This window comes from Temnothorax curvispinosus, unplaced genomic scaffold (genome assembly GCF_003070985.1).
Source record: "Temnothorax curvispinosus isolate PA1 unplaced genomic scaffold, ASM307098v1 QBEX01003610.1, whole genome shotgun sequence".
Taxonomy (NCBI): Eukaryota; Metazoa; Arthropoda; class Insecta; order Hymenoptera; family Formicidae; genus Temnothorax; species Temnothorax curvispinosus.
Window position 1 is genome coordinate 1,597 of NW_020213390.1, and position 21,990 is coordinate 23,586.

The 21,990-nt window shown below is 43.3% G+C and overlaps 7 protein-coding genes across 12 annotated transcripts in view; 4 read left to right on the top strand and 3 right to left on the bottom strand.

Annotated features, from left to right (window-relative positions):
- Nucleotides 1-1,157, bottom strand: part of LOC112452690 (AT-rich interactive domain-containing protein 2-like) — a 1,662-nt gene extending 505 nt beyond the window's left edge. Inside the window, exon 1 of the mRNA XM_025013026.1 lies at nt 886-1,157. Coding sequence (XP_024868794.1) covers nt 886-977 — 92 coding nt within the window. The 5' untranslated portion in view covers nt 978-1,157. The remainder of the gene's footprint in view (nt 1-885) is intronic.
- Nucleotides 1,158-3,323: 2,166 nt separating this feature from the next.
- On the top strand, nt 3,324-4,807 carry LOC112452684 (zinc finger protein 593 homolog). Its single transcript, XM_025013017.1, has 3 exons — nt 3,324-3,618; nt 3,746-3,846; nt 4,557-4,807. Exons 1-3 carry the CDS (start codon nt 3,529-3,531, stop codon nt 4,792-4,794), a joined length of 429 nt encoding a protein of 142 aa, XP_024868785.1. The 5' UTR covers nt 3,324-3,528; the 3' UTR covers nt 4,795-4,807.
- A 35-nt stretch (nt 4,808-4,842) lies between these two features.
- LOC112452682 (serine--tRNA synthetase-like protein Slimp) lies at nt 4,843-6,338 on the top strand. Its single transcript, XM_025013013.1, has one exon. It carries the CDS (start codon nt 4,867-4,869, stop codon nt 6,307-6,309), a length of 1,443 nt encoding a protein of 480 aa, XP_024868781.1. The 5' UTR covers nt 4,843-4,866; the 3' UTR covers nt 6,310-6,338.
- Nucleotides 6,339-6,548: 210 nt separating this feature from the next.
- On the bottom strand, nt 6,549-11,987 carry LOC112452680 (glutathione synthetase-like). Of its 5 annotated transcripts, none has more exons than XM_025013012.1 (5): nt 11,384-11,987; nt 11,161-11,275; nt 7,306-7,525; nt 6,815-7,172; nt 6,549-6,738 (listed from the first exon to the last, which is right to left on the bottom strand). In XM_025013012.1, exons 1-5 carry the CDS (start codon nt 11,699-11,701, stop codon nt 6,574-6,576), a joined length of 1,176 nt encoding a protein of 391 aa, XP_024868780.1. In that variant the 5' UTR covers nt 11,702-11,987; the 3' UTR covers nt 6,549-6,573. The 5 variants fall into 5 exon arrangements, with proteins under 5 accessions (XP_024868780.1, XP_024868778.1, XP_024868779.1 ...); XM_025013010.1 differs by lacking the exons at nt 6,549-6,738; nt 6,815-7,172; nt 7,306-7,525; nt 11,384-11,987 and adding exons at nt 7,702-8,284; nt 8,448-8,854; nt 9,001-9,651; nt 10,851-10,997 and having other exon boundaries at nt 11,161-11,251; XM_025013011.1 differs by lacking the exons at nt 6,549-6,738; nt 6,815-7,172; nt 7,306-7,525; nt 11,384-11,987 and adding exons at nt 7,702-8,284; nt 8,448-8,854; nt 9,001-9,669; nt 10,851-10,997 and having other exon boundaries at nt 11,161-11,251.
- A 68-nt stretch (nt 11,988-12,055) lies between these two features.
- LOC112452685 (40S ribosomal protein S20-like) lies at nt 12,056-12,970 on the top strand. The gene is made up of 3 exons (XM_025013018.1): nt 12,056-12,166; nt 12,436-12,541; nt 12,644-12,970. The coding sequence occupies exons 1-3, from the start codon at nt 12,164-12,166 to the stop codon at nt 12,898-12,900; spliced, it is 366 nt and encodes a 121-aa protein (XP_024868786.1). The 5' UTR covers nt 12,056-12,163; the 3' UTR covers nt 12,901-12,970.
- A 181-nt stretch (nt 12,971-13,151) lies between these two features.
- Nucleotides 13,152-15,229, bottom strand: LOC112452683 (eukaryotic translation initiation factor 2 subunit 1-like). Of its 2 annotated transcripts, none has more exons than XM_025013016.1 (6): nt 15,159-15,229; nt 14,572-14,815; nt 14,254-14,485; nt 13,941-14,173; nt 13,746-13,861; nt 13,152-13,663 (listed from the first exon to the last, which is right to left on the bottom strand). In XM_025013016.1, the coding sequence occupies exons 2-6, from the start codon at nt 14,807-14,809 to the stop codon at nt 13,439-13,441; spliced, it is 1,044 nt and encodes a 347-aa protein (XP_024868784.1). In that variant the 5' UTR covers nt 14,810-14,815; nt 15,159-15,229; the 3' UTR covers nt 13,152-13,438. The 2 variants fall into 2 exon arrangements, with proteins under 2 accessions (XP_024868784.1, XP_024868782.1); XM_025013014.1 differs by having other exon boundaries at nt 15,055-15,176.
- A 975-nt stretch (nt 15,230-16,204) lies between these two features.
- Nucleotides 16,205-21,940, top strand: LOC112452691 (ubiquitin carboxyl-terminal hydrolase 20-like). The gene is made up of 5 exons (XM_025013027.1): nt 16,205-16,845; nt 17,138-18,907; nt 18,990-19,255; nt 19,394-19,694; nt 20,321-21,940. The coding sequence occupies exons 1-5, from the start codon at nt 16,427-16,429 to the stop codon at nt 20,340-20,342; spliced, it is 2,778 nt and encodes a 925-aa protein (XP_024868795.1). The 5' UTR covers nt 16,205-16,426; the 3' UTR covers nt 20,343-21,940.
- The last annotated feature ends 50 nt before the right edge of the window (nt 21,941-21,990 follow it).

Below are 21,990 nucleotides of genomic sequence, written 5' to 3' on the forward strand. Positions count from 1 at the left end.
ATATTTTTATTCGTCGATAGAACTTGTAACGGTGAAAGACGAGTATTCACATTCGTGGAATCTCGAATGCAAAATTTTATCGATTTCGAGAATCTCTCGAGAAAACAGCGCGTCGATGGAAAATGCAGTTTTCGAATCCGTCGAACGAAACGCGCGTCTGAATCGCAACGCGTGCCTTACGAAACAGCAATGCGTAACGCTGCGTTATTTCCGTTTTTCGCGTCGTAAAAAAGATCCGCGGGAGTTCACGTAATCGCGATACGAGAATCCGGAGCTAAATCGAATCGGCGGCAACAACAGGACGCTCAAAGCGTATTTACGTTTTACACCGTCTCGGCATTTCGAGAATATCTCTCGACGCTATATCGGATCTGCTACACACGTATACGTGTACGTGCGTGTGTATACATATATATGAGGGTACGATTCGTGTATACCCGAACCGAGGTCCGCGTCTTTCCGCGAGGAGTTTTCCTCGGAGACGCGCGAGGCAAAAGCGTCACCGCGAAAAGACACGCCTGCGGCCCGGTAAATGAGAAACCGTGTAGGAACCTTTGTCCTCAAAGCTCAACGAGTCGAGAGAACGGAGTCGAACCTAACCTCAACGGCGCTCGCTCGCTCGCCGCGTCGCGTCGTCGGCGGCTTCCGATCGTCGATCGGTCTCGGACGATCGCGCGGATCGCGGTCGAGGGGGCAGGGGGAAAGCGATCTGAGCTGAAGACAAACGTATTCCGAGACGGGGAGGGAGGGAGGGGAAGGGGGACGCGCTCGCGGGACTCGGGAGAGATCTCGCGCGACGAACGGAGAAAGAAGATCGAGAGAGCGAAAGAGAGAAAGAGAAAGAGAGAGAAAAAGAAAGAGGTGTATGTGTGTGTTTCGACTTACCCTCGGGTCTCGTGGAAGTGTCGGAGGTCCTTGAGGAAGTTCTCCCTCTCCTTCTCGTACGTGACGGGGTCCTTGTTGAGGATCTTGGCCATGTTCGCGGGTACAAAGTGCGCGCGAGTGCGGGCGGCGTGCTAGTCGGGGTGGTGGTGTGCTCCGGGCTTACAGGGCACGCAGGGGCAGCGGGCAGAGAAGCAGAAGGAGGTGCAGCACATGGACGCGCACGGGGGCACATTTACGACGCGTGAAGCGTCCTGCTGCTGCTGCTGCTGCTGCTGCTCTCACGACGCACGGCGACGGCGACGGCGACGGCGACGACGGCGACGACGTGCGGTGGCGGAGGCGGAGGCGAGGACGAGGACGACCGCGGGTCGACACGGGGTCGCGACCCGCTCCCGACATCGGGTCGTCTTGTCCTGCACCGAAGTCGGCCGGTGGCCTCTTCGATACCGTCTGTCTCTCGCGCTCTCTCCCTCTCTCTCCCTCTATCTCTGTCTCTCTCTCTCTCTCTCTTTCACGCTCTTTCTCCTCCGCCTCTTTTCTCTCGCACGCACACACGCGCACAAACACACACACACGCGCACACTTTCCGTCTTTCTCCTCCTTTATTCGTCGTCCGCAACTCGCTCACTCGCTCTCGCGCTCGCGCGCGCGAAACGAGACGGCGACGACGACGACGACGGCGGCGGCGGCTTTTCCCTGCCGTACCGCCGCCCCCGGACTGCCCGCTCGTCGCCGCGTAACGGCGTACGACGCTCCCGCGGGGCGTCCGCGCACGCCGCGTGCACGAAAAATCGGGACGCGCCACCGGCGGGGGGAACGGGACGGGACGATTCAGCAGCGGGCGTGCGAGCGACGACTCGCGCGTTCACGCGCGTGGAGCGCACGGCACAGTACGGCACAGTATTAGCACAGTACGGCACGGCACGGCACGGCACAGTACCGCCTCGGCTCGGCTCGGCTCGGCTTCCGATCCGATCAGCTCCGCTTCGCTCCACTCCGCTCCGTTTCGCTCTGCACTCTCGGCTCTCGAGACCGCAACAAACGCGACGACGACGGACGACGACGATGACGAACGGCGAAGAGCCTTCTTTGCTCTTTCTCTTTCTCTCTCTCTCTCTCTCTCTCTTTCTCGTAGGCCCCGATCGATTCACCTGTCACTTGTCAACGAAACTCACGGGGATCCGTCGCGCCACGGCACGCAGCACGCCAGCAGCCGCCTCGCGTTGCCCGGCCAGCTCGCGTAACGCCCGAATTCGGCCCGCGCCGTGCGAGTTTCTCCCCTAACGCAGGCGGCGGCGGTGAGAGCGTACTCGCGTAGCGCGTTTCACTGCGATGGCGAGGACGAGGAGGCGCTTGACGTGCGCCCGTATATCAAAATGGCGTCCCGTGCTGCCTGGCATCCATTGGCGAAGCCACCGCACGGCCACGTTCCCGTATACGCTACCGCCCGATCCGCTACGACGGCGCGCCGCGACCGACGGGGCACATATACACACAACACCGCGGCGCGCACCGTTTCCGCTCTCACCACCAGTTCACCAGTACCACACACGTCGGCGCACTGTCGGCAGCGCGCGCGCGCGCGCGCTCACGCCCGCACGGAACACGGACACCTCTACGTCATTTTACGCGCGGACACTCCGCGCGCGGTTAGTTAAGAGGCCCCGACCCGCAACGACGGCGTCTGTCTTGCCTTGCCAGTGCCTGCGTCCCCACGGGCTTTTTTACCCTCCGCGCGGCGTACCGTCCGCGTCCGACCCCGACCGACGAAAATCCCGGATCGCACAGTACATTTTTACTTTCAAAATGGATGGGTTCCCCCACCGCCGCCGTCCGCCCGCCGTGCGCGCACGGTTTGAATTAACGCCCGTGCCGGACGCTGGGCGCGCGACCTGCCTCGGCGCCGCCTGCCTCCATCTGTCGGCGGCCGAAAGAGGCGCGGCGGAGCTGACGCGCGATTGGCGCGAAAGGCGGGCGGATTCGAACGTCGCGACGCGTTTCGTTGGAGAATCCGACGTTATCGTGCAAAAAAAATACTCGGCTCCTTTCCCAACTCTCCTTCTTCATTCCTCCACTTTGAATTTGGAAATAGGAGACTGAGTTTTATGAATTATATAAGATAAATAACAAGACACTTGAAAGATAAATTATATTATAAAAGTAAATAAATGTACCCCTATGAATGTTGAAATGTAAAATTGAAAAATAAGATTAAGTAACGCGAAGTAATGTAAATTAAGTAGACAAACATAGATGTGATGAAGAAAAAACGAATAAAATATTGTATTACACGGAAGTCTATCGATCCAAAACCGCAGGGCAGAGATCAGTAGAGATTAAGGCTGCAGTTCATTTAATACTAGAAATGCTTTGAAGTGTTCTTCTTTTTCTTTCTTCACTGAAAGAAAAGAGAAGAGAAATGCTTCGAAGCATTTGTAGTGTTAAGTGGACCGTAGCCTAAATATAAATATCTATCAGCAATTTCAAAACTTTGCGATATAACCGCTCCACAAACGCCATCGCTTCCGATGCGCTCGATCGCCTCGATCATGCGGATACGGAAGTGGCTGCGTGCAGCGATTTTTACGAATTTCTCGCGTGCCCGTCGAATTCGACCGGGGGTGACTTCGTAGATTCTCGACGATGACGTACAAACGCAAGAAGTATCACAGAGGCGATACGCATCTGAAAAAAGGTTGGCGAACGAAACGGAGAACGAAGGACCTGGACGAGGTGAGTTTACACCTGTTTGCGCCGATTTTGTGTAACCATAACCTCTTCGACACGTGGCCGGCCCGCACCCCGCGGACGTGTCTCGCGATCGTCGCTCGCCGATTAATCGCGTATCCGTGATTTCTAGATCGACGAGGATCTGAAGGAAGAAAACGTGAAGAAGCTGCTGAACCAGGAGGTGGATTTTGACAAGCCGGGAGCGGCGCAGCATTACTGCGTGCATTGCGCGTAAGTCCTAGTGCGATCTAACCTAACCTCTCGCGCAAAGTGATTAACGTGAAAACAACAAATTATTACAAGTTTCAGTTATTTTGTGCTGTGTGACAGTGAAGGGAGGAAGGCAACTCCTACTTGATAACGCGAGAATTGAAATAATTGAAGGGGTAAAAGCCACAGTGGTGTAAGTCAATTTTTTTAAAATATTGACTCGTGCATAGATGCAATTTGCATATTGTATAGATTGCGTCTATACAATTAATTGCATACGAGTCGATATCTTGAGAAATTTGACTTACACCACTATGGCTTTTACCCCTCCAATTTCAATTTGGTACTTGAGGAATTAAATAAATAAACATTTATTATTATATGTATAGAAATTATTTTACTTTCACTGTAACATGAGAAAACTTTAACTTGCATGTTTTCATCAGATATTCCGTGAAGAACAATATTATTACTTTTAAAGTATGTTTACCTGATAATATAGATTAATTTTAAGAGAGGTTAAATCTTTCTTGGTAGAAATGGGCAAAAGAATGTTATTTCAAAATGACGTACTATAACTAGCACACTGTCAACTAAATGTGATTAAAGAACGTAGATTAAAGTTAATCTACATTGATAAAGATAGACATTGGAGTAACAAAATGCTTTTATGAAATATAAAGAACAATATCTACATTATTAGAACTGAGACATACATGATTTGATTCTAGGAGGTATTTTATAACCAACGCCGCTTTGCATACTCACTTCAATACCAAGGCGCACAAACGGCGAATGAAAGCGCTTGAATTGGAGCCATATAGTATCGAAGACTCGGAAAGAGCGGCGGGCAAAGGAAGTTACGTTACGCCACAGAAGCGGAAGATCGACACCGTGACCCGGGAAGACCTTGATAAAAAGGACATGGATGCTGAGCCAAATGCTAAAGTGATGAAAATAAACGAATAGAGGTATCTCATAATTTATTTTGAATTGCCGTATCTTCACTATGACGTGAGAGAGAATTTAAATTGGAACACGATGACTAACAGTCTATGTAGATTCACTTACGCTTTAAAGCGTACGTACAGAACTTTGATGCGCGATGTTCGTCGAACAACTTTCCTCTCGAGCTTCGAGCGACACTACAGTTCGGCACTGTACATTTCCGGTAATAAAGCTTACAAAGCGTTCGCGTATCTGTCTCCGTATCTGGACTTCGATGAAAGATTTGCCAATGTGGATAAACTGCGGAAGAATCTAGCATCGCGCGGGATGGACGTGGACATAGATCAATTGAAGGAAGCTTGGAATTTTTATATAAAGATGATCGCCGACAAATACGCGTTAGAGGACCACAATACGGAACTCGTCGATCGCGTGAAAATCCTGCAAAGCGCCGAGCATACTGCCGAGCAGAAGCAGGAGGTGCACAAGTTGCGTACGCAGTTAAGGATCATACGGCAAGATGTAAAGACGATGAAGCAAGCGATCTGGGATCTGGAAGAAGACGTAATAGAAAGGGTATTGAAGTTGCCAAATGAGTTGGATCCTAGAACGCCTGTTGGCGAATCGGTGGTAATGAAGAGCGTCGGCAGCGCGACCAAGATGTCAGAGGAGAATAGGAGGAGTCACGTCGACATTGGCACGAGCCTCGACCTGCTGGAGTACAAGAATCCTATTTGTTATTATTTAAGCAACGACGCGGCCTTGTTCGAGCTTGCTACGCTGGCGCACGCGGGCCGAGTTCTCGGTGGGAACGATATGGTCAGGATAATCGGTACGGATTTCAGCCGCAGTCTCCTCGTCGAAGCGTCCGGTTTGAATCACGAGGATCCTATGGCCGCATTCGTGATACAGGATCACAACGAGGTCGAGAGAGGCTCGCCGAATCGCATGCATCTGGTCGGCGGCGCAAGCTTGATCTCTTTCCTGGCGTTGCATACGAAGCAGCTGATAAATCCCAAGCATTTCCCGCTCAAGTACTTCGCCACCGGCAGACAGTACACGCCGCAAAATTCGCACGCCTCTGGTTTGTTCGCGGCGTGTCAGGCTTCTGTGGCGCATGCCTTTGTCGTAGTGAAGGACTCGAAGGGCGAAGATTACAGAATACTGTTCGAGGAACTTTTGGAGACCGTATGCGGGTTGTACGACGATCTGTGCGATCACTACCGCGTCGTTATGCGATCCGCGTCCGAATTACAATCTTGTGAGGAAATGCGCGTATCTTTCGAGATGTGGTCGCCGTTCTTGAATCAGTACATCGAGATCGGTCATATATCAACATACGGTGACTATTTAAGCAAACGATTACTGATTGCCTATCAAACGCCCACCGGCAGGGACTTCCCCGCGGTAATATCGGGCACTGTTCTCTCCGTTCCGCGTCTCCTAGCTTGCCTGCTCGAACAGAATCCCGATAGGTTCGTGATTCCACCAAAGATTGCTGAATTTGTACTGTCAAACGATCATGTTGTAAATTAGTAATAAAAGAAATTTTTGATATTGCTTTATTAAGATATCTTATTTCGTAAAAAATAGACAAACTTTTCAAGTCTCATCGAAAGATCAATGCCGTAAAATACATTGGAACAATTGATAATTAGAATACGAATTGTAAACACGACGAGACAATATTTTTAGAGTAGAATGTATCAGTAATGTATATTTAGGAAATATATACATAGTATACATAGTATTTGGTTTTTGTGTACAACGTAAGCGGTATTATCTGTTACTGTCAGGTTGCTATTTTACAAGGTACCGATCGATGTAATGCAAAACTTCGAAAGCTACCTCCACCATAATAAGTACGATAATCATCCACTCCAAACGAACGTGATGACGATCACTCAAATGCGACGATAAAATGCTCACCAGTTCCAAGCAATGATTTAATCTCTCGTTCATCACCTACATAAAAAATATATATCATACAAAAAATATCAATGTCATACAGAAGGCGACGAGATATATATTGAATACTTACTCTCGTACGTTTTGCGATGCTAAAATATCCACATATTCGTTGATACAAGCTTTCCAAGTCGTCTCGTTCCCAGTAAAAATCAGGTGTATCTAACAGATCTGACGTTAGATTGATTCGATGTCTAAGGGCGAATAATTCGCCCTGTTTTCTCAACACCTCGTGCTGCGTCATTCGAATTTGCTTGCCAACTTTTAGATCCTCCGTAACGAATTCGATTGAGTCGACATAGCGGTTCAACGATGCTTCCCATATCCCTAACTTGACGGACTGCGCCATGGCATTGGAGAACGTGTACTTATCCAAATTCCCAGCTTCCTGCGCCAGGATAATATCGCCATCCTTCAAGTGGCTCTTTTTCCTATTGGATACCGAGAATTACTAAATTTATTTTAGAAAATATTCATTTGTCTATGTTCTTTACAATTTATTTTACCCAGTGAAGTTCATGAGAATATAAAAGCATTTGGTAATGAAAAAAAAAGTAAAGGTACCCAGAATCTGCATAAGTATAATTCATTAACTCGCTCTCAGTATGAACCAGCTCTTCCATGTAACGATTTTGCTCATAACGTCTCAAAAATTGCAATAGGTTGCCGCATTCGAGGTCAGAAATGTTCCACATAACAATGCTACCTTCTCGGAAGAAAAAGATCTCTCGTGGTTCGTGCCCTACTTCGTACTTGGCCACCGCATGTATAACGTCAGGCAAGGCTGCAAAAAAAGAAGATACAGAACAAATCAAATTAATTTTAATTAATTCTTTGACTTGGAAGCAGTAGGAAGGATTTTATTTATTTTAATGATAGAATGAAAGTTTTGATTGGTAAATACATTTAATTTCAATATATTTGTACATATGTGTATGTGTGCGTGTACATATATTTGTGTACTTATAAATGTATAAAATGTATAAAACGTATAAAATTTCAATTCATACAAATTTCAGATTTATGATAGAAGACAGTGTATTGCTTTAAAAAAGGAATGACGTAACGTAGCTGCATAACGAGTATAATTTTTGCAATTCAATTCATTTTATGCATCAGTCGATTAAAAACGGGCTGTCGCAAGCACCTAGACCGCTCGCTACACCGCCTTCATTATCAGTGGATAATTTAGTTCTCAACATGTGACCAGCTTGTTTGTTCAGTATAATATTCTTATCGTCTCCAATGATAACGCCGAATATGCCTAACTCCGAGACTAGCTCTTTCGTCTCTAAATTCATATATCCGTTTCCATATTTCACAACATAATTTCTGTGCACCGGTGGATAAATCCGATCCATAAGAATCCAAGCTACTCGAGTTTCTTTAGATTTCACAGATTCCAGAAAATCCTTGATATCTGTCCCGTACAAGTTATTACAACCGCCTTCTCTCTGTGGTTTCAACACGAAACGCTGAGGATTCGAGATACCCATTTCTACAGCGGCGTCCCCATATTTGTCAAAGTCCAGAGGATAAAGACCTGAAACGAAAAATCGTATATTTGATATTTTTGTTCTGTATATAGTCTATATAATTTCACTTTACATGCAATTAAATAATAAATATTATTACACGTTGCATTATTAATATTAGTAAACATTTCTCTGTAACTTATTCCAATGTATAAGAAAACAATCGCCTACCAGTGAATACTTCTTTGACTTTCGCCGCCGTCTTCTCATCCTTTAAGAAACGTGCAACCATGCCGGGCTTTGCGAGAGTTTGTTGAACCTTCTTCGTGCCGGCCAAGTGATATTGAATACTCGGGCATTTGATTGCTAATGACCTCTCGATCAGCAACCTCGCGTCCCATTCTTTTTGAGTGTGATACTGACCAGGCTCGTAGCCGCATCTATAGTAAACTACCGCCACGACATAATTGTTCACCATTAGCTCCATATTGGAGCCCAGTCTCGCAGTGGCCGCTAATTGCGTCAGATTTCTACGAATTACTTTTATATTCGGATTCTGCTTTCGTATTTCATACTCGTGAAAACGTTGATCGCAAATATTGTACGTAACATCTTCGATAACAAATAAAATAACTGCTCTGCAAACAATCACATGTTTTTGACTATGAGAAAATTGAAATACTCCACCGATGATAACGTAAAATAATATAACTGGTAAACAAGTTTGAGTAAATAACGACAAATTGCAAGATTAGAAGTAAATTTATAAAAATTACAAACGTACTGTGAGTCGCCGTATAGATTCCACGCTTCTGTCAAACCCGAACACAGTGCTTGTAGAGCATTATTTTCAGGAAGATTTTTCAGCTCGGCCGTGTAGCCGAGCTCTTGCAAGACAAACTTATGTAGTTGCGTAGACGCGGGTCCTAGCCAACCGAATCCAGAGGCAATTGTATTTATCTCAACTTGCTTCCAGCAACAGTGAGACTTGAGCCTTTTAGTGTCTTTCTTGGGACAACTTGTGTCCAACATAAGATCTGAGCGTAGCATGCCAAGGGATATTTTCTGTGCGGTCCCTTCCTTGCGAATAATCTCATAGATATTGAACAAGTTTTTAGTAAAGTCATCCACCTTTACAGTCTCTTGCAAAGTATCTTTTAAAAAATCGTAATCGTGAGCTACTCTATGTATGAGTATATTCAAAATGATCTGGATATTACAGGCGTTATGAAACTCCTCTCGGGGGAATGGCGACGGGAAAAGCGTGAACGGCGCGAATTGCAAGACATCTCTATCGAAATTTTTTTTCGATCTCAAGCACATTCCATTCATGAGCGCCCAATCCTTCGCTTTGTCTACTAATTCCTCCAATTCTTCTTTTGGCAAATCCAGAGGGATAGGCAGTTTCATTGTCGCTTGCGTGTCTTCCTTCATCCTTCCAAATTAAATTATCCTTTAAAAGTTTGGTAATTATGAAGGAGAGAGGCTTTCTCACCGATTTGGCTGAAACTTGACAATTTTGTGTATTTTGGTGCGTAAAACATGAATCTATAAGTTAAAATTGTCGCTCTCAATTAGGAAAAAAGTTATTAAATACTAAAATTGTGTAGTGATGTAAAAGAGCATGAAATTACAGTAATAGTGCACTATAAGGGCAATCTGTCCTATAATACTCTGACACCTTACTATACGTTGTATTTATATAAACTTTTCAATATACCAATTATTTTCTGCTTTAAAAAAAATGCATAAACTCTATTTCTATTATTTTTTTTAACTATATATGATTATACCAATTATTTTCTGCTTTAAAAAAAAGAATAAACTCTATTTCTATTATCTTTTTTAATCATATATTAAAAAAGATAATAGAAATAGAGTTTATGCTTTTTTTAAAGCAGAAAATAATTGGTATATCGAAAAGTCTATATAAATACAAAGTATAATAAACACAAAGTCAAATAATAGCACATAATTAAAGTAAGGCGCTTAGGCGCCAGACTATTATAGGACAGGTTGCCCTTGTACTGCACTAATGCTGTAATTTCATGAACTTTTACGTCACTACGCAACTGTCAATTTTAGTACTTAATAATACATTTTTCCTAATTAAGAGAGACAATTTTAACTTGTAGATTCATGTTTTACGCATCAAAATACACAAAATTGTCAAGTTTCAGCCAAATCGGTGAGGAAGCCCCTCTCCTTCATAATTACCAAAAGTTTCTAATTTCTAGGTACGGAGTACGCTGTTATTTTACTTTGTTTTTTTTTTCCCAATTAAAGCATCTGAATCGATTTTTAATATCTCTTCATAAAATATGGTATACAGATATGAAGCTTTGTTAAGTTGGATAAATAAACAATGTTTATTTTGACTTGCAATTATGCACAAAGATAAGATATTCTTAACAACGAAAACCGTACGAGGATTCGTAATGAAAATTATAACAATCACTTCACTGTATTTGATAGTTCCTAATTTATTATATTATTTTTTGAAATAATTAACTTCGCGTAATTATATATATATGTATATCAAAATAAAAAGAACATCAAATATATCGATTTACTTTGAGAGAAAAATTTCACACTCAAATTTCACACAAAATTCTCGTGTAATCACAAGCTTACCAGTCGACAACTTAAGTATGGTGTCTGATAGCACTGACGATTCCAATTAACTGTCTGCTCTTTATGTGCACGAGCATGATTGAGCGACGAATCAAACGGGAGAACGGGACAGTGATAAACTCGAAAAGGTCGATACACTCAGTGTAGCTTAAAAAAACTTACGTTCACTTCGAGCAATCTCACGAAATCTCTCGCAATCTCGCGCAATCTCACGCAATCGCTTACTCAACTCTTTTTATTGATATTATTTCACAAGAAAAGAAGAAAAGAAGAAACGTCGAGAAACCCCAGTTAGATTAAAGATACTTACGATCGGTCGATGTAGATATTTTACTAGGAATATACAACTGTTGATCCAACAGGCCGTAAGCTAAAGCTTCCAAATTATATTCCTCGGCGGTGGCTAAGGCTTTCACGCTCCATGCCTATATATAATAAAGAAAATTTCTTTCACACATAATTCCTCTCATTTTTCTCGTTTACAAGGCGATCGCGCGAGGCAACGCCCCTAATTCCTCATACAACAAACTTACATTAGACTTTAGAATCTTGTCACTTATCGCGACTCTGTTTCTCCTGGACGGTCTCTTTTTTATTTGAAACGCGGATATGTCATCTACGACCTCACGTTCGTTCTCTTTTGCGTTAATTCGTTCCGAGCGGATTGCAGAATCGTGAAAAGGTTTCCTGTGAATTACGCACGTGTAATGCGCGGGAGGGAACCAGGCGTTTATCACTGCCGTGCTTCCATGCAAGATCCTCAGGCTCGACGCAACCCTTCGTAATCCGTCAATGTCAATCTTACCTCGGCAGCTCGATATCACAAGCCTCTGAATCATTGCGAGACTCATTTTATCAGATTTTTATTAATAAAAGTATACCTATTACGGTGCAAATACCTCTCGGGTCTTTGGACAAAACTGGAAGGTAACTCGTGTGTTTATATATATACATTTATAACGCACGTACGAGCATCATCATCTTGCGACACTTTGTTCACTAATCGATAACGTTCTTCAAGCCGATATTACTGTCAGTCATTATTGTCATTTAAAATATGCATCGTTTACATCACACCGCACGTATGTACCCCACGTTTCGCTGTGAACGAATTTGAGGTTATGTCGTGGACAAACGCCAGGCAGGTTATGGTCGTCTTTCCGGTCATCGTCGCGGAAGTGGCGCTGCCCGACGCCCACGCGCCCAACCCTCTCTTTACGTCTTGCACGTGGAAATTATTGGAGTACTGGTTCAGCGCTGATCAGTTTTGCTCGATATAAATTGGTTATCTCGACCAGTACGAAGGATCAATCATGGTAAGTGCTTCGGGCAACGTTGTTTTAACAATTTTAGAAACTTAATTCTGCCGTGGCGACGATATACGTGTCGTACGCGTCGCGTCGGGTCGCCGATTTAGGTTAGGCGAACCGAAGCCGAACAGGACCCGCTCCGAACAAGCGTCCACGCGATGTATATTTGCAAAGTATTAAAAAAAAAGAACTGAAATTGTTATTAATGTACCGCGAATACTTTGTATATTATGTCTGTAAAAGGATAGATGTTCTTTTTTTTTTTAATTTCTCAGGCGACGACCAAGGTCGATAATCCCGAGAAACCGGGACAGGAGGTCACTCCCATTCATCGAATCCGTATCACTCTCACGTCGCGCAACGTTCGGTCCCTCGAGAAAGGTGAGTCGAACTCAAAAGTATCATTTATTTTTGGCAAATGAAATTATTCGGCTAATTATTTGACAATTAAATGCTAATAACTTATTATTATTTTTGTTTCAGTGTGCGCGGAATTGATCAATGGAGCAAAGAAGCAAAAATTGAAGGTGAAAGGACCTGTTCGCATGCCAACGAAGATCCTGCGAATAACGACCCGCAAAACACCTTGCGGCGAGGGTTCGAAGACCTGGGATCGCTTCCAGATGCGAATTCACAAGAGAGTGATCGATTTGTATTCGCCGTCTGAGATTGTGAAACAAATCACGAGCATCTCCATCGAGCCTGGCGTAGAGGTGGAAGTGACGATTGCTAATGAATAAACGATGTCATTAAAACTACAGTTTTAATAAAAAATACAGTTTTAATAAAAACTTCAAACGTATATTGATACATCTGCAAACACCTACATTAATATGACCAAAAAAGGCTCAAAACACATTTTAACATTAAGAACCGCGTTTCTTTTCTTTCTGTTTTAATTCGCAATTATTTTTTAAATAACACTCAATTCATTATGAACGGATAATTGGAACAATGCAATGGAGTTCTCTTTGTCAAAAATAAAAACATCTGCCTTCAGATCGTTTATTGTATACCAAGTCAGTAAAAAATCTCGTTTCCATATAAATTACAATAATTAATTTTTTACACCTTTCATGTTCGTATTTATTGAAACATCATGCTGGCATGTCCAGCAAGACAGTAGAATATTTTATTCAATTCTACCTGCAATTGAGAAACACATGCAAATATCTGTCGGTTAATCGAATGTGTACTTTATTATTTTCACAAATATATATATATTTATATATATATTTATATCTATATATATGTAAATGTATATATATATATATATCTTCAATTTTCTTCCTCGGACAGATCTTCTTTGTCGTCCTCGTCGATCGCTTTGCCATTCTGTTCAATACCTTTGCTGTTCCGTTCGGTACTTTCACCACCACTAAAATCACCCTCCATTCCTTCCAGCTCATCCTCGTCGTCACCGGCAACCTCCGCATTTTCGAGTTCCGCTCGTTCCATCTGCCGCGCCAATTCCGCCTCGTCCGTCGCGGTAACGACTTTCGGCTAATATCACAGACAAGAAACGGTGTATAGTTCCCTTATTACGCGAATGAATTAGATTAATATGCTCGTCCGTGAAACTTACTGCCATTTGAACATTGAATACACCACCAAGCGACGTTATTTTACTCTGTATGACTTCGATGGCGTCGCCTAACGCCTTTAAGCCGTCACTTTTTTCCGGGGTGGACGTCGTCATGACTGAAATGATCATATATTATATAAGATAAAACATTGTGATCATAGTGCAATTGATTCGAAAGATAAATGTAAAACGTACCGTATAACGGAGGAGCAATTAAATTAATTTTTATGGGAAGTTCGTCGGTGGAAAGAGCTAAGCCAGCCTTCAGCGCGGTCTTCACAGCGTCGATTCCTTCGTAGCCGTAACACGCTACTTCCACGTCCGCTCTAATTTTCACCGCTTGCGAGGTGAGTTTTCGCTTGATGTTATTCAGTAACACCTCCTTCGTGTTTTCATCCAGACCGCATTCGGCTAAAATGGAGGGATCCCTAAAATTGTTCACATTCACAGATACATCTTCTAGATATACCGGAATACATCTCGTGCTTGTAAATTGGATTTTGCTTACAATACTGATTGTTTGAAAAAATCATAAGCCGACGCCTTCTGCTTCTTGTACTTTTCCTCAAAGTGCCAGGCCGTTTTCTGATAGAGTTCCTCCAGCTGATCATCATTGTCATAGTGCAAAAGTTCTGCCACGTGTCTTAAAATTGAATTGACAGCTTTAGCCTTGGCGTATCTCTCGGTACACTTCTCTACATCCTCGGCGGACACGCGACGCTTGCTCAGATCGATGTAACCTGGAATCCACGATATATATCTTTCGTCACTTCGACATTGACGATTTATGTAAACCAGTAAAAAAAACGTCCGCAATGAAAACTACCTTTCTCCTTGTCCACACGAATAACAACGACCGGCTCGGTTTTGCCTACTCGGATAAGTTTGTTAATAGACCTAATACGTCTCCTGGAGAGTTCAGAGAGCAGGATCATGCCTTCGATGTTGTTGTACTCCAACAAGTGCACGTACGCGCCCATCTCGGCTATACTGCGTACATTCACCATCACCACATCCTCCACCTCCGGATACTTTTCCTTGTAAAATCGACACGACAGCACCATGTTTCACTGAAAAAAAACACGTGAGATCGTACAATACGGGTGGCGTTAAAAACGACACCCTAGTGGTACGAGAAACGGTATTTGGCAAAAATATAAATATATATATATATAACTGATCATTTATTTTTTCGCGAGAAGTTTCCAGTCGAGGCGTTAATTGGAGAAATGAGGGTGATAGGTTAACTTGTAGGTTAGTATTCTGAAATGTTAGTTAAAAAAAACACCGATATCGTTCCGATCGTTACCTAAATAATTATTCTCGCGCAAAGATAAATCCTGCCTATATCTGTACGAACGGATTGAGTATAGAATTGCGAAAAACCACGCGTAATTTGTTGACTTAAGTTACCCTTTTTATGAAGAGACGTCGCCCAGCGTGGTTCATTGATCATTGATCTGTTCTCATTTACACCAATTTACACCTTTTACACTTTTTTTATGTTGAAAACGAAACGAGAACGGATATTTCCAAGTACGACGGAAAACGGAAGTGTGTAAAGAAATGGATGAGAAAATATCCGATTTTTTAAGCCAAAAGTTTACTTTTTCAAATATTTATGTAAAATATAATTTTTTTATTCCCAAATTATTTAACAGCCATAAAAATATTTATGTGTATTTTCGTGCATTTTGCACAAAAATGTTTAAACTCCATGGTGAAAATTTTTCTTTATTTAAAATGATTTTTTTTATACATTTATTAAAATTATTTTTCAAAATTCCTATTTATACGAATTGGAACATTTTCGGAAATCTGAAAAAGTCTACATTTTTTCTAAAATTGTTTACATTTAATTATGTAATTTTTGAAATATTAAAAAATTTCTATATTCTATAATTTCTGAAGAAAACTTTTAAAATTTGAAGATGAAGAATATAAGTAGTTAAAAATAATTTTTTAGAAATATTTACAAATTTAAAATATGGAAAATTCTAGATCTTTTATATATATAATTATTTTATAAAAAATAATTTTGAAAATTTTCCAACTTCAAGAATTAGAAAAAGATAGAAGTAAATTAAATGGAGATTAAAATTAATGTATATTTTAAATTGGTAGAAATAGACATAAGAATTAAAAAAAGATAAAAATTAAGTTAAACCGAGATTAAAAATTAATCTGCATTTATAGAAACATTCATAGAAATCGACGATTCGATCCAATCGATAGAATTGCTAAAAATTTCCAATTGGCGATTGGCGATTGGTCCTACGAGTGGCAATCCGTCTGAACGGATCTTAATGGTCCGTTTACACGAGATTATATTGGGCTCGGCGGGTGCACCTGGGTGAAGTTTCCGAACGCAGCCCAAGTATCATACGAATGATACGAATGTCACGATCAGGTTAGAGGATGGCAGCAACAATTATGATGATCAACAACAGCGGCGACAGCGTGACGATGACAGTATTGACGGTGGCACGCGTTGTCACGAGCCGCGCGTAGTCGCGGGACGGGAGTGCTCGGATTGTCGCGCGCGCGCGCGCGCGTGTGCGAGAACGGGGACGTGACGTGAGAGACCGGAGAGGCGAGAGAGCGTCATTGCGCCCCGAGGAGGGAGGCGTCGACCCTTCGTTAACCCTTTTCCCTGGGAAAGAGGAGGAAAGAAAAACAAAATGCCGTTGGTCGTGAGGAATTGCCCGCATCTGGCCAACCGCGGCGATCTCGCCTTCATCGAGGCGGTGATGGCCCGGGACGAGCGCTTCGCCAAGTGCAGCGACTGCGACACCCCGGGGCCCAATCTCTGGCTCTGCCTGTTTCCCGACTGCCGTTGGGTCGGCTGCGCGGAGACCCACCTCGATCACAGCACCATCCACAACCAGAACTTCCCGACCCACTGCGCCCACATGAACCTGTCCACCAACAGGATCTGGTGCTACGCCTGCAAGAGCGAGGCGATCACCAAGCACGTGCCGTCGCCCCCCTTGTCGCCGACGCAAATCGAGTTCAGGACTATCGGCAACAAGTACGCCGGGGACGCTCCCGGCAGCGTCGAGTCCAAGCTGGACGGCTTGGACAGGCTGATGCTCGACAAGTAAGCCAAAAGTTTTGTACAAACTTCCAATGCTAAAATGTTTACCCGCGCATTCCTGTGCATTCTTATTCTGAAATAAATTGTATCGTTGAATTAAAAACAGTAAATCTCGAGAACTCGGTTGATTGATGATCTTAGAGTGATTATCGATTATTGATTTTGTTCATATTTCCATTTAGTAGCAAGCATTCGTTCTGAGTAACTACGATATATATGTCCAGACGAATGTGAATTAAGTTTAGAATTTTGTAAAAAAAAGAAACACTTAATGTGTCTTTTTTTTTGTCAACAGGTTTTATGGAGATTGGGCGATAAACAGAGTCAATGCTGAGAAAGGAAATTCATTTAACGAACGATGCGGGGATTCTCCCGATAGTACGGATTCGGACGAGAGCAAGGACTTTTCTGGGAAGCCAAGGGGTCTGGTGGGCTTGCAGAACATCGGCAATACGTGTTACATGAATGCGGCGCTACAAGCCTTGTCCAATGTGTCTCCCTTGACGCAGTTTTTCTTGGATTGCGGCCATATGGTCTGCTACATGTCGAAAGACAGGAAACCCGGATTGAGCCTGAACTATCTGAATCTCATTCGGGATATGTGGAACAAGAAAACCAGAGGATACGTTGTGCCGCACGGTATCCTTTCGGGCATCAGGACGGTTCATCCGATGTTTCGAGGGTACCATCAACATGACACGCAGGAATTTCTCAGGTGTTTCATGGACCAGCTGCACGAGGAGCTGAAAGAGCACATCGAAGACGACAGGGACGTTCAGCTGCGACTAAAGGGGCTGGGAGACCAGTCCTCGGAGGACGAGGACGAGACCGAGATCGACGGTAATGCCTCCAGTCAGTCCGACGCCGAATACGAGACCTGCGACTCGGGCGTGAGCGAGCAGAGTTCTCTGAGCGACGAGGGCGAGCGCGGCACTAAGAGGCGTTACTCGCGCGTGTCGCAGACGGAGAAGCTGCGGAACAAGTTCACCAACAGGAGTATGAAGAAGTCGAATGTCGAGCCGACGTCGTTGCCGTTCGCCCCGCCGCAACGCTCGCCGCAAAACTCGCCGGCCAAACATCGTACCAAGAAGCAAATGAAGACGCGCAGCATAATCAGCGACACGTTCGACGGCAAGCTCTTGAGTAGCGTGCAGTGCCTGACGTGCGATCGGATTTCCACCCGAGTGGAGACCTTCCAAGATCTGTCCTTGCCGATCCCGAGCCGAGATCACATCGACATGCTGCATCAGGGATCGCTGACGCCGCAGAAAGCCGGGCCGTGCTCGGACGTGGTCTACGTGACCAATCAGTCGGGCTGGCTGTCGTGGTTCCTGCAGTGGATGCGCTCGTGGTTCTGGGGACCAGTGGTCAGTTTGCACGACTGCCTGTCAGCATTTTTTAGCGCCGACGAGCTCAAGGGCGATAACATGTACAGCTGCGAGAAGTGCAATAAGCTGCGCAACGGCATCAAGTTCTCCAAGGTTCTGGAACTACCCGAGATACTGTGCGTTCATTTGAAGAGGTTTCGCCACGAGCTGATGTTCAGCTCGAAGATCGCCAACTACGTATCGTTCCCCCTCGAGGGTCTCGACATGAGGCCTTATTTGCACAAGGAGTGCGTGTCCAAAGTCACCACTTACAATTTGATATCGGTCATTTGCCACCACGGCACGGCCGGCGGTGGCCACTACACCTGTTACGCGTTAAATCCCATTGCCAACAAGTGGTACGAGTTCGACGACCAGTGCGTCACCGAGGTGTCGCCGGAAACGGTGAAGCACTGCGAGGCGTACGTTTTGTTCTACAAAAAATGGTCACCGGAAATATTGCAGTTGCGCGACAAAACTATGGAGCTGATGGAGATATCGTCCCGCGAGGTGTCCGATCTGAACTTTTTCGTGTCCCGGCAGTGGATCAATCGCTTCAACACGTTCTCCGAGCCTGGTCCGATCGATAACTCCGACTTCCTATGTCCTCACGGAGGTGTAATCCCTGTTAGGGCGCAATTCGTCGACAAGATCAGCATGCCCATACCGCAAGCGGTTTGGGAATACTTGTATAATGCGTAAGTCTCTGTGATGATGTTATTATTTCTTTTTATATTGTGCTTTTATATTTATATGTAAAATTTTCATTTATTTTTTCAGATTTGGAGGAGGCCCAGCCTGCACGCATCTGTACGAGTGTCCGACCTGCGAAGAGAAGTACGAATCCTTGCAGAAACGTAGACAGTACGAGATGGAACTGTTCCAACGATTGAATACTGACAATCCCACGGCCATTTATGCATTGGCCATGGCATGGCTGAGACAGTGGCAGAGCTTCGTCCGAGGCAAGGAGACGCAGCCACCTGGACCAATCGATAATAATTCCATCGTTGTAAATAAAAATGGGCAAAATAGTCTTAAAGTTGGTAAGTCTTCCTCTATCTCGACAAATAAGCAAGTCTTCTTTCATCTCGAAACGATTGTCAAGTCGTAATTGTCAGATTATGAAAAAAGATTATAATGTTTTATTTTATTTCTCTTTAACATATTCTCTCTTTTCGTAGGCTCGGATTACGGTCAGATCCCCGAAGAGTTGTGGCAATTCTTCCTGACTACGTACGGCGGTGGACCAGAGCTAATGCTGCACTCGTGTCAACGACCGGTGCCCGCTCAGCCTAACGTTTCTATACATTCCGCGTCGAATCCAAATTTGATAGATCCGAATCTTAAATGCAATCGCGTAGAAGCTAAAGCCAACAAACTTTGTACGACCAGGAGCTCGGAGACGATTTCGCAACAGGACAGCGCGATCGAGAGCCTAATTTCGAGCAGCGACTCCCATCAGACGCAGAGGGACGTGAGCGAGTGAGTACGTCGCGTGCGAATTGCAATTTTGCAGCCTCGTTCACCGCGACGAACATTTCCATTGGTTTCCTTTAAGTTTAGTCTCTAAGTAATCAAATTATTCTACTTTCGAAATTCCACGCTTTCGAAGTTTCACGCTCAGATCGAGAGACGGCTTAGCACTTCCTTATTAGATTATTACAGACGAGACGATCTCGATACCTTTGGAAATGAAACAATCATTGTCTTATTTTTTGAGATTTGACGATGAAAAGACAATCGGAATACCTTTTATACCGGTAGCGATTTTTGTACGAAATTTGTGAAGCCGAATCGTGTGCGTTCATGTGCTAAAACTGAAAGTAATCAAATCATAAGGAAGAAATATATGCGTATATGATCGAATGACTGCATTTTGTCGTTAATTGTAGCGTGATATATCTTGACGGTAATTACATTTTGTCATAATATATATAGCGACATATTAATCTCGCTTGAAAAAAAAAAACAGAACAGAACGCTTGTTCCTTGGTTCTCTATGGGAAAGAGCCCCCATTGAGGAATGCCACACTCTCGAACATGTAACACGCTCTTCTTTTATTTCCAAATCGTCGGTTTGGAAAATCGAATGACACTGATTGTTTTAGGTCCATTGTTCTGACGCTGTAAAGTCGCAATTCAGCGATGCTCGTTCAGCGGCGTGGAATTTCACCGTACAATTTCATCGATGGGAATATTGTATATGATGGGTCAACGTAGTTATAGTACAAAATAATTTTTGCTATACATAGATGACTGTATTATTTAAATACAAATCTTAGCTCGTACCTTTTCTTTCGCCCAAAGTCTAGGCCGTAACATCGCGCGTGACCTCGATAGATGTATCACATATTTTCGATGTTTGTACATTTGCCAACGTGCGCGTGTGTGTATCATTCTTGCACATAAATACCAGAGATGGCTTTCTTTTTTCTTCTTCACTTTCGCGAACTTATGTACATAACGTCGTTACTTTTTCTCCGTTGGTGGTAGCCTCTCATCCGGAAAGAAAGAAATAAAAGATATGGAAGACTGACAAATATCGATTTTATTTTAAGAGAAACTTTCAGTTAATTGTACGATTTAGCGGCAACCGAGTCACGAGATCGAACGCAATCATGCAATGAATCACGATCTTTTTTACGTTTTGTTTTTAAACGGAGGAAATATTGTTATTTAGTAAATTAATTGATGTACACGTATCTTTCGTAATATTCACCAGAGCCAACGAGGATTTCTCGTAGCGTACGATTCGCTGATCTCTTTCGCCGTTTTCAAACACATGAAACAGTTGAGCTTGGCAATTATTTGTATAAGCGACGAAACGTGCTTCTTAAGGCTCCTGTTTCCTACAGCCGCGTTAAATTATGACATAAGGAAGATAAATCATTGGAATCTCTTCTATATGTCGAGATATATTAGCTTTTCGCGTGCCATTACGTTAAGCATAACAGAAATATTATCTTATCTTACTTTATGCTTTTGCCTCCTTCTGGCAAAATTCTGACATAATGTTCAAGTATTTATTAACCATCGTCTGTATTACGTATAAAAGGGAGAGGATTGTTATGATTTAGAATATTTGAGGATTAATTTAAGGTATTGAGAATATTTGTGTTCATGATATCTATATATGTTAAATTACAACATATATTCTCCATATGCTTTTGTGATAAATATTTTAAATTTTATACGTCACGATTTCTTGCAATTCCTAAACAAATAATTTCAGAATTATGTAATGACTTGGCTGCATCAGAATTATAAAGCATTACATTAGTCTAGAAGCAGGAGATTAGTAAAAACGTTGAGCTAGCACTTAGTGATTATAAATACTTGGACATTTTGTATTAAAAGTGCACACGTTCTCTCTCTTTCTAGTACTTAAGAAGCGTGTTCTATCGCATATAGGCCGTTAATTGCGTAGTTTAATTACTTTATATGCTCGTAGAAAGAAAAGTGAAAAAAATCGCGAGCTCCTCGTGTAAGCTCAGTTGTGTCTTCGTGGATCCTATCTTGTTACCGAGGACATTTATCCTTATAGCAACCGTTCATTTTAATACCACAATTGCATATTGCGAGGAAAAGTAAAAAGAAAACGCAATGCAATGCGAGCTCCACCCGCAGGGACGCAAACAATTTAAAAGAATTGTTAAGGCCAATTTTGTCTGTAATTATTATCCAGAGCGAAGCGCATAAGGTGAATAATAAATAAGTTGGTTTCTTTATTTATTGAAACATCCGGACTATGTCATTTCCAAGCGAAGCGTGCATGCGT